General features: G+C 39.7%; 1 protein-coding gene across 1 annotated transcript; it reads right to left on the bottom strand.

The window, feature by feature from the left end:
• Positions 1–1,128: 1,128 nt before the first annotated feature.
• Positions 1,129–9,480, bottom strand: kiaa0895l. The gene is made up of 7 exons (XM_010794731.1): positions 9,299–9,480; positions 7,557–8,311; positions 7,334–7,477; positions 5,855–5,987; positions 4,661–4,966; positions 4,300–4,397; positions 1,129–3,690 (listed from the first exon to the last, which is right to left on the bottom strand). Exons 2-7 carry the CDS (start codon positions 8,262–8,264, stop codon positions 3,529–3,531), a joined length of 1,551 nt encoding a protein of 516 aa, XP_010793033.1. The 5' UTR covers positions 8,265–8,311; positions 9,299–9,480; the 3' UTR covers positions 1,129–3,528.
• Between the last annotated feature and the right edge of the window lie 1,907 nt (positions 9,481–11,387).

Genomic DNA, 11,387 nt, shown 5'->3' with positions numbered 1-11,387 from the left:
CTCCTCCTCCTCCACCCTCCTCCTACTCCTGCCTCCCAACACCCCCAACCCGTTTTTAAAATGAGCAAAGTGACTGTTGTTGGATCAGTATCAAGCCAGTGTTGTGCCGTAAGACGTTTGTCCGTCATTACGATGCTGTGGTGACCTGAGATCCAGTTTTAGCACTGAGTGGCATGGAGGCTCTTTTCTGCTACGGATAGAACAAAAGCTATATTGAAAGAGAATAAACCATTTTTATTTAAAGACGCGTGTGTTGGACTTTCATTGACTCAGAAAGAGGTGAAATTCCACCTTTTCTGTTTTTCAAATGGCCGAATCTACAATCCAGATGGCAGTGGTGGAAAAGTACATTTACTCCAGAGTATATACTTGTCATGCCACGTTCTGCTTCTACTCCACTACAATTCAGAGGGAAATATTTGTACTTTTTACTCAACTACATTTGTCTGACAGCTTTAGAGACTTGACAAATTACGTTTTTTTTGTAAATAGAACATGTGAAAAGTTTATTACAAAAATGTGACTACCCAACAGTTAATTAAAGTGTAGCTGCAACAATCAATAAGTCAATGAGAGAAAACTACTTTGATCATACTAGTAATATTTCATGTAAGAACAGTTGATGGTTCTAGACTACCTTTTCTCCTAATTGTAATGCATTTGTATTAATATTGAGGTCTGAGCAAGACAAACTTGATGGCATTTCCCGCTATTTTCACTACTTTTACAAAAACCAAAACATGAGCAGAAATGACCTCCAGCAACCAGAGAGTACAATCCTGCTATTACATTAATGTTTGAGTTATAATCTGATGATTTAATATATAATAGTATGAAACGTTTTTTTCTATCCGACTGCAGACTGACGAGATTTTACCAGTAGTGAAAGAAGATATCAGATTTTTTTACTTAAAGTAAAAGTTGCAATATTATAGCTACAGGTAAATGTCCTGCTTAGTAAGTTTAAGTGTTACTAAAATATAAGTACTCATTATGCATAATGTCACATTTAGAGTATTAAATTGTGGGGCTCACAGGGTCCATTCTTATGTACAAAAGAAACATTTCCTAGGTGAATTTGTCAGCAGTGATTGTTTTGATGCTTTATGAAAAAGACCAGAGAGCTAATTAAATGTGTACTTTTTAATAAATAAACTGGAACTTCAAGATGCTTTCCAGAACATAAAACACTTGTGCAACATTCGTGCGTTACATATAGGTGCATTCGTTTCGGCGAATCCAGGGCAATGGTTTGATGAGGTCAGCATACGACCACCTGCTCCAATTTAAAACGTACATCTGCTTACCCAATGGCTGAATTTGTAAACACAGCAGAATCAATTGTTCAATTACACAATGGTCTTTGGGTCCAAAGTATTTCAAATGCATCACATGAATAGAATTCACATTTTGTCAAGTTGTATTTTTGAGTTAAAAACTGGAACTACTAATGCTGTTTAGCCCACATCCCGGCTTTATTTCAGCTCAAAAACGGCTTGGCCCAAACTGAATGCCCTGACTGACATCTGAAGTTTTAAGTGTCAAACGCATAATAAAAAGCAGTCTAAAACCACACAGCTAGCTACAGCAGATGAGCTTGACACCCATCGAAGGCACACCCACAACACCCCCGCTTTCCCCTCAGCCAGTGACTCATGCCTGAGTGAAGAACCATGATGAATGGCTGCTTCTCTAAAAGCATGACAGTGAATTTAAATTGCCGCTTTTTTTTTTACATGTAAAAGAAAAGTTCTACATTACTGCAAATTCACTCATTGGCTTATTTTGCAGAGAGCTAGAGGAGAAGATTGATACCACTAATATCGACATGGCTGGTGTTAAATATGAAGCAACAGCCGGTTAGCTTAGCATAAATAAAAACAGCTAGCTTAGCTCTAAATTCCCTTTTTTATGTAGTGTTATTTGCAGCAATATTTCTGGTTGTACAAAAGTACATACAAAAAACCAGCTCTGCTTTTGTTCTGAAAAGTACAAGTTTTGTATTATACATAAGGCTGTAATTAGCTTATTAAGCTAACATTAGCTCCATTAATTAAAATAAAGTTATGAATAGCTGACTCATTGTCGATATATATTAATGTAAAGTTTCTTAAATGCACTTGATGAATGTACACATATAATGCAAAAAGACTGATGCTAAAGCCAATAATTAGCATTTAGTAGCTATAGTATAGCTAGTCCTTGTGTTAGAAAACATGTAGGTTCCGACTGCTCATTCTCACGCATACATGTATTTCTAAATATCATGATTTTATCTTCACAGGAAAAGGCTATCATAATGAGGTTCTAACTGATGTGTTAATGGCAACATCTGGAACCGCGTCTGAAAAGTAAATGTCTCTCAATTAAGGAGCGGGACAGAGCCGCTAAAATTAGCCTAAACACTGTGATAAAGGGCTGCACAGTGGATGTTTTTGTCATGAGTGTAGCCTTTAACTACATAAACAAAAATGATATGCGTCTTGGCTTTGGAGATTGGAGGCATGCTAACATTTGAGCAAAAAAAAACACTATTTATTAACCTTTCCTTTCTCCTGGTTCTTCGGTTTTAGGTTTGAGTAAGACCAATTTTTCAAACAACATATCTATCTCTTTCGAGCCCTATGGAGCTAGCCTCAATGGATACATTTGAGTTTCCAAGCTATGATTGTTCAATCAATGCTCAGTGTAGGGTCAATTGCTGTTTTTATATTTCGGACAGAGCGAGGCTAGCAGTTACATGTGACCGATATTAATCTTCTCATCTACATTTCTGTAAAAAAAAAATATCCTTCACTTTAGCATGAGAAAGTTTGGCTTCTGCAGAGGGGGAGCTAAGGGACGGGGTCACATCACAGTAGCTTATTGATATGAAAAGACCACCAAGGACACTGCTTAGACAGTAAGAGCTGATTTTCTTCTTAATAACACTGATATCTTTAAAAAGCACCCTGGAAAAGCTTAAATACTTCACCAAGTCCACTGGCACTTGACAACTTAATGATTCATGGTCTCAGTAAATATATCCCCAGGGTTTATAATATGTCCGTGCTTGGTGTCTTTTTAAAAATGCAAAATATCTAAGGCATAAAAGCAATGCTGTATAAAATAAAAAAGTTATAAAGCTAAGACCAGAGACATTCATTGTGTTCTCTTAAAAGTAAAAAACTTAAATAATTGCATAAATAAGCATGTGATTATGTATAAATCTGTACATGACATGATAGTGGTGTCCTGTACAGGCGCTGAGAGCAGTGATTATGTATGAGTCTACATATTTAATGTTGGTTACATCGCAGAGTTGCAGTATTGAGGTAACTTCATAATAGGAGTAAAGGCGAGGAGGGTACATGCAATTGGACAAAATGTATATAGAGGTGTTAGTGTGTTTGTCCCTTTTTGTTCGTAACATTCAAGTTTTTACAAAATTTGCTAAAATAAAGCATAATACTGATTTCTTTTAGTGATATCGAACACACCACGTGCTCCACGTCTTCTTCTTTGATTCAGGTGGTGCGGGGGGGGGTCTCAGGGTAGCAGGTGTTGAAGCGCTGAATCGTCCAGTTCGTTGACGGAGACGATGTGATCCAGGTGTTGCAGGTAACGCTCCTGGTCCCGCATGAAGTGAGGGATTCTGGTCCGTGGGAGGACAGCCAGGGGACGCAGCCTCTCCACGTCTTCGAAAGACACCTGAAGAGAGGAAGAAGAAGACGAAGAAGAAGGTGCATCGGTGGAGGGGAACACCTCTAGGACAGTGGTGGGGGTACATTTTCTCAAACTCTACATATTTAAAAAAGGTATTTGAGAATTTAATTTAATTCAACTATCTACATCACTGTCAGAGGTACATTTTGACAGCTTTAGTTACTTTTCAGATTGGTTTTCTTTGGATAATGCATCAGAAATCCTCACAGAGCTGAAAAAGGGCTGTTTTTTTCCCCAGGACAATGCTACAGACATACAGTATGAAACTGTTACGGAAAATAATTGATTGCGACCTCTCAGTTTATAGAATTACATTTTATACTGAAAACGTCCTGCAGGGGTCAGAAGCTGCACATCACCCTTCTTTAAATCTGTACAGGAGTCTGCATTTTTAAAATCAATCCAAACAAGCCGATAAGACATTTTTATTATAATCTTTTGATATTTTAGGACCTGGTTTAAAGTTGTTTATCTACTTCATTATTCCCAGAAGTTAAAAGCGGTTTAGAGATAAGGGTTCCTTACTTACCTGCCATATAGTAATCGTTGTATTAGGAACAAAGGCTCTTATTATTTGAAGCTGACGACACTGACCTTGCCTAAAGAAGTCAACATCTTGAAGTCAATGTTCCTTCGATGCCTAAGGATACGAAGGATCCCATCCAGGTAAACCTGATCTTTACTGAAGCAACCTGAGAAAAACAGACACACAACTTGCAGGAAGACATCAAATAAAAGTATAATCTTTCAGGAAGACCCCTTCATAATATAAAGATAACTTATGGAGAGGACTGGGTTTCGTCTCTCAGTCTACATTAATGCTACTTTCTTGTTCTCCAATTGGTATCTTGTAACAATAGGCTGTATTACATTTGGACACACTGTGTGTTTGTGTGTGTGTGTGTGTGTGTGTGTGCGTGCGTGCGTGCGTGCGTGCGTGCGTGCGTATGCTGACCTGGCTCCGAGGTGTCGGTCTGCCCCCTCTTGGCTCTCAGGCAGTACTCCCAGCGGACGTCGGGGTCCTGTACGAAGCGGGCGATGTGGCTGAAGACACGGCTGAAGCTCATGCTGGCGGCATGGTACACGGTGTAGTACAGCAGGGCGGCACGCCACAGGTAGGGCTGTTTCCGTAGCAACACGCTGTGCAGGCTGGCCAGGCCCTCCTCTGTGGGATTGGCCGGTTTGAGGCCGAACTGCTTCCTGCCTTCAGTGGTGCACCACGGCTGCAGGTTGTTGTTCACCCCGCGCAGGTAGTGTGTGCCTGAGGAGAGCATAAAGGGCCATGAGTCAATCAACATGGAATCTTTGGTTATTTTATTTCCCTTTTTTCACTTTCTATTATTTTGTTTTTGTATCCATTATTTTATGCCGTTTTTCTTAGTTTCTTTAAATTTTTCAGTTTATTTACCTATTTCTACCATGTTTTTAGTAAGTCGTATTCATATAGTTAATTTTTCTTCCATTATAATTGGTTTAGTTCTGTTTTTTTTTTTCTTCTATGGCCTTGTTATGAGAAGGTAGTATCTGATGCTAACCTAACTCATAGTACTGATCGGTTTACGGAAATGTTATTGGGATACTATTTCATTATTAAGCGCTTTGAGCACCAGGAAAAACGCTTTATAAATGTAATGTATTATTATTATTATTATTATTATTATTATTATATGAGGTTGGTTGTGTTTTTTCTTTTGTGAGACATCTTTTCAACCCGCTGGTAAACAACCTTTATCCAAATGTCATCTGTGCTCCTCTTTTTCTCCAAACAGGTCGGATATCAGCATGATAATGTTATTGGTATCAGATGGGTCAGTTTAAGGTGAATTTAGTGATGCCTACTGATCAAATGTCAACATGTTCCATTGTTTTCTTCTAACTTCTCCACCCAGTGAATACACTACTGTTTCTGTAGCTGCTAGTTACACTAAATGTTTTTCCTGTACAACATTAAAGGATGTCGTTGTGTAACCCTATTTTGTCAATGAGAGCAAAGATTAAAAACTTTTTTTTAAACCTGAATGAATCAACTCTGAACTTCAAAACTTCTGCAAATACACTCAATGAGAGATTCCTGTTGTGTTTGATGATTCATTAAATATCCAACTACTTTGTTAATGATAGGATTCTCTGTGTTTGAGCGGCAGCATACCGATCTCATGTCTCAGCATCCCCTCCAGCCAGTACTGCCGAGCTCCGGCCAGGTTGATGGTCAGGGTGGGGCGACAGCTCTCCACCACCATCACCGCCTGAGAGAGCAGCTCGTCGGACAGACGCACCACCACCTGCACACACGCACACACATCCTTATTAATGATATCTTATTCCTCCTCCAAATCCTGGCTGGATTTTTCGTACCAATACGATTTTGAGTGTTCAATCAGAACTAAATGTACAAACAGTTTCCATCTTAGGCAAATAGAAAGGTTAACTGTAGCTGCTCAAGGCCGGACCTAGTTTGTTAGCGGCCCTATTGTGCTTTTGGGAGGTTTTCCCTTTCCTGTAATGTGTTATATGAGGAATTTTGTCCCCCACACACCTGCCTGAAATGCACCAATCGGACTCCTTTGTTTACTTCCGTGACATAGTAGACGGAAACATTGGTTTAATCTTTGACATTTTTTTGTATTTTACACCATTTCTTCATAATTTTTTATGTCAAATCTTAATCTGAAAAGTATTAAATAATGTGAGGAATAATAGTTGTTATGGGGGGAAAAAATATGATTATTTCCCACTGAGATGTAGTGGATTACCTTAACATCTTGAAGTACCTGAGAACGACTAATTCAATACTTCTCAGCAAAATAAGCATATGGTTGCAACTAACTAACAAATTAAGAATGATTTAAATTGTCTAATTTTCTACTGTTTATTAGTCAAGTTATGCCTACATTGTTTTTCCTCATATATTTTCAGATTTATCTACACGTTAATTTAATCTTTTCTTTGAGTCGTGTTATATCCAGAGGCTGAATTTGTGTGCTAGTGGTTATATGTGATGTACTTGTGCCAAGCTCAGGTTCAGGTGGAAAAAACATCAAACAAATCTCACTGCAGGACGGTAAGGGGGTGATTTTAGCAGGGTAGGTCAGGGGGAGGGTAAACACGGTGAAGACCACCAACAATGTATTATGTGTTAAAGACATCACAGACATCAAGTTCTCACAGTAAAGTCTAAAGCTTGTACCAATTGATGATAACACTGCAAGCTTTATACTTACATTTCTACTACAGCGTTTTTATTGGGCATTGTTAAATTAGATCAAAGATGTTGAGAAATTGTTTCTTAACTGGATTTCCTTTATCAAACTACACTCTGCACACATGTTGACATATATCAAACCAGAGGTGTGAATAATAACAATTCAATTAAGTAGAAAAACATTATCGTCACAAGTTTATGTCCCTGCCCGGATCGAAAAATACAGAGTTTGGACGGGTAGCTCGTCTGCTGGGGTGTCTGAAGTGTCCATGAGCAAGGCAGCTCAGACTTAATGCATTTGTTTGCGCATACAAGCATTTTGGGCCTAAATGTGGGTCACTTGAATAAAACCAAAACCTTTGTTTTTTCCTGCTGAACGTCAAAATACCTGCTGTTGTTTAAGTGTCTGTGCTGCATGTCACTCACCTCTCCCACGCAGCCTTCTTTCTGCAGATATTTACGAACAGCAGCCCAGACTTGACTTTTAGGGAGGATGCTGCCGCCTGTCACCACCTCGAAGTTCTCATAGCAGCCAAACTTCCTCAGGACACACTCCATGATCCCAACCGCCTGCAGTGGAACATAAAAATCATCATCACCATCATCATGTGAACTCACAGTTGATATGTGCCGATGTGCAGTACTGTGCCTGTTCCAGGAAGAGGCCAGATCCCTCTCGGTACTTGTCCAACACGCTCCTCGGCTCCGGCTGGGCGTACTCAAACTGAGGCTCGTACTTGTAGTCGGACTGGAAGAAAGTCTGCTTCTCCTGCTCCAGGTTGAGAGGCCTGAGGGCCACCAGCAGACAGGGCCTGGAGGATGTGGGCAGTGACCTCCCGGCCGACCCCTTAGGTATGTGTGGCAAGGAGGTGGCAGGCCGCATTTGCCCCCTGCTGGCTCGTAGACCGAGGGAGTAGTTGACGGAGCAGGTGCTCTCGCTGCGCCGCATCCAGCCTGCGCCGAGGCTCGGGCTGGTCAGGCTGCGTGTGGGGGGTGAGGGGGCGGCCGGACCACTGCGCCAAGGGGGCTGCACCATCCGCCTGTCTGCCATCTGCTCCTGAGACCCTCTCAGCCGCTGGGGTGTCATCTCCAGGCTGAGGGGGCGGCGGAGAGGCGGTCTTGGAGTAGCCCCGCCTTTGGATGATGATGATGGCGTCCTCTGTGCCTGGCTGCTGTTCGTCTCGGTCGGAAGTCCATTTTGGGACACCTTCTCTTTCTTGGCATCATTGCTCTTCTTGGCAGGAGGTGTGGCTTTGGTTGGATCTGCTCGGACGTTTGGCTCCATCAGGTCCCTGCTGCTCCCAACACTTTCACCCTCAACCTGATCCATGAAGACTTCAACCGAGTCTAACACCATCACCACGCCCGCTACGCCTCAGTCTCAACCTTCCTCCAGCCCCAACGCTGTGGGCACACAGATTCATGCATACTGCTTACTGTTGCGAGTGATGGCGTTTGTGTGACAGATGAGGAAAAAATGGGTTGATGTCTTTCACTACACATGGTGGAAGTCCTGCATTCAAACCTACATTATAAAAAGTAAAAGCAGTCACTGCGCAAAAATGTTCAAATGTTAATGTCATATATTATGTTTTTGGATTGATACAACTAGGTGTATGTTGCATTTTTCTTCTGAAGATATTTAATGTTGTTTTAATTGTAACTCTTTTGTATATAGAAATTCTATGAGATCATCTTTGAAAGTAGAATGTATTATAACTTAGAGTTACAGCTTTGTTATGATGCAATCTCCAGCTGATCCAGGGGGAGGCTGAAGCAAAAAAGCTTTGAAATACTTTTTTTAAATAATAGGAGAATTGTATCACACTTCATCCCTGTCAGACAAATGCAGTGTAGTAAAAGGTACAATATTTCCCTCTCAGATGTAGTGAAGTAGAAGTATAATGATAAGAGTGAAAAACTCAAGTAAACACAAGTACCACACATGTTTATCCAAGTACAGCAGTTGAGTAAATGTACTTAATCCACCACTGATGCTGCTTATTGTTGCTGCTGGTATGAAAGAGGAGGACACGAGGCTGATGTCACTGTCAGTCACTGCTGATGCTTTAATTAGATTACAGTTGAGAAGCATGTCAGTGAATGTGTCAGTATGTATGGACACAGATTAACCAACAGGAAACAGACAGTCCATGTTGTCTGGACAGGAACAAAGCACCCATCAGAAATCAGAAATCATAAAGTATACAGCTAACCACTAGTAACATACTAAGCTAACAGTTACTTATATTACATGAAAGAACAGAATACATTTTAATTTTGAATTCTCCATGGAGACAGTAGACCAAATAACAGACACAGGGATTAATTCTGAAGACAACTCTTAAAGAGCCCTTTAACTCACAAACTTAAATAAATAAGCTTACTTACCGAGGAACAGCGAGTCCCAGGACTTCTTTAAAGATGCCTGCCGTTTCGTTCACTCATTCCGGCCTCAGCTCCACAAACCGGGCCGAGGAGGCTGTGTGTTTGCCGGGGAATGATGATAATTAGCGGAGAGCGGTTCAGTAAGGAGCGGGGCCTGAGGCGCCTGCCTGGGCCGGCCAGGAAGGAAGCGGCGGTTGTGTTGGAAGATATGACGCGTTACGCCGGTTACGTCTGTACGTCATGACGCTACCCCTTGCGTCCTTAAAAAAAAACAAATTATGTCAAATACAGAATAAGGCACATTGACATCAATGTTCATCATATAAGCGGCACAACTTTATATTAAGGTACACAAATTAACCATCAACTAGTTGTTAATTAACATGCATATTAACAGTATATTGGCTCTTTATTAGTCATTATAAAACACTTATTAATGCCTTATTCTACATGACCATATTCTACAAGTAATAGGCCATTAGTTGAGAGTTTTTCCTCAATAACCCTGTAATTAGTCCTTATTTATTGCAAGGAAGGAAGTTGTTGTATATGAGCTTTGCTCTCCTCAATATGTCTAAATAACTCAAAATTAGGTATTTCTATGTTCCCTTGTCTTGTTCATAACCAATAAGCTAGTAATTTGACTCTAATTGACCTGAACAGGTTCCCTATTCTAAAGTTGCCTCCTTTTCACACTTTGTAAATACATTATAGCACACAACTACTGAAATTAACCTCAACAGTACATGAACAAAGTAGGCACACGTTGAAATATCTGTTTTACTAATGAACCACTCAAGAGAGGTTCAGACACATGTACCAAAACATGTCAAGTTTCTCCAAGGCTGAAAACACATAATGCAGCCTGTAATTTTTAATAAAAACCGATTTTTAACAGAGTTTATGTATTTGTGATCATACTGTGTGACCTGCTTGTATACTTACACACTAGGTGTACTGTTCTCTCTCTCTCTCTGTTGTACTGTCTCAGTGTGAACATAGATTAAACAGCCCGCCAAACTCTTTTGAGAGCCAGGGAATGAGCAGCCATGCTCCTTTATTGACTTGTTTGCAGTCCACTGACATTCAAACGGAGTGAAACTATAAAAAAAGAAGTTACAAGGCACTTAATGATCTCATACATGCAAGTGTAACATATACACAGATTACTTGTAAAATATGGTCATGTGGAATAAGTCATCAATAAGTGTTTTATAATGACTAATAAAGAGCCAATATACTGCTAATATGCATGTTAATTAACAACTAGTTGATGGCTAATTTGTGTATCTTAATATGAAGTTGTACCGCTTATATGATGAACATTGATGTCTATGTGCCTTATTCTGTATTTGATATAATTGTTTCAATGAAAAAAAAAAGATATAAGTCAATATATTGAGTTAGTAAGTCAATATATTGAGATAGTAAGTCAATGTATTGAGATAGCTAAGTCAATATATTGACTTACAGGATTTTTTTTTTTTCCTGTGGCGCAAACAGTCTTCCATAATATTGCATTACTCCATTTTTTTAAAACATATTTTTAATGCTTAAACACACTGCCGCTCCTGTATTTCCTAATTTTGGATCAATAAAGTATCTATTTATCTATCTATCTATCTAAGATATTTGTGTTAACGAGCAGTTGAACAGGTGTACCTAATAGAGTGGCCAGTGAGTGTATGTTGAGCAACTCCAAATATAAACCTGTAGCATAAGGCTATAAGGATGGATAAAGTGCATTTACTATAGCATATGTTTGCACACTTACGATTGGTGTCTATGCGTTAGCATATTTTTAGCCCTAGAACCTGCTCCTGCCACCTGTAGCTCCTTTGCTTTACGTCGTTGCTCAATAACATGTAATTGCTGCTATAAAGATAATAACGTCCTCTGTGGTGTTTAATAAAAGTATGATACTTGTTCAAATAATAGCCATGAGCAATTACCAGCCTTCTATATACACAAATATATTGTAGTTTTTACATCACATTTGAATTTGCAAATACATCAACATTCATCTATTAATCAGGCGGATACAAAAAGAAGGGCAAGGACCTTAAAAATGAGTGGCAATAATCTGAAAATA

Source organism: Notothenia coriiceps, unplaced genomic scaffold, assembly GCF_000735185.1.
Source record: "Notothenia coriiceps isolate Sejong01 unplaced genomic scaffold, NC01 NC01_scaffold00037246, whole genome shotgun sequence".
Lineage (NCBI taxonomy): Eukaryota > Metazoa > Chordata > Actinopteri > Perciformes > Nototheniidae > Notothenia > Notothenia coriiceps.
The sequence above is the reverse complement of the archived record's forward strand: the minus strand, read 5'-3'. Positions and strand labels throughout refer to the sequence as shown.

What these genes read in the sequence shown, in the direction of transcription:
- kiaa0895l (XM_010794731.1), bottom strand. Translation starts at nt 8,264, where the DNA reads ATGGTGTTAGACTCGGTTGAAGTCTTCATGGATCAGGTTGAGGGTGAA. An exon ending in AAGAAGGCTGCGTGGGAGAG is followed by an intron (nt 5,988 to 7,333) that starts GTGAGTGACATG and finishes GCGTGTGTGCAG; the next exon opens with GTGGTGGTGCGTCTGTCCGA. An exon ending in GATGCTGAGACATGAGATCG is followed by an intron (nt 4,967 to 5,854) that starts GTATGCTGCCGC and finishes TGCTCTCCTCAG; the next exon opens with GCACACACTACCTGCGCGGG.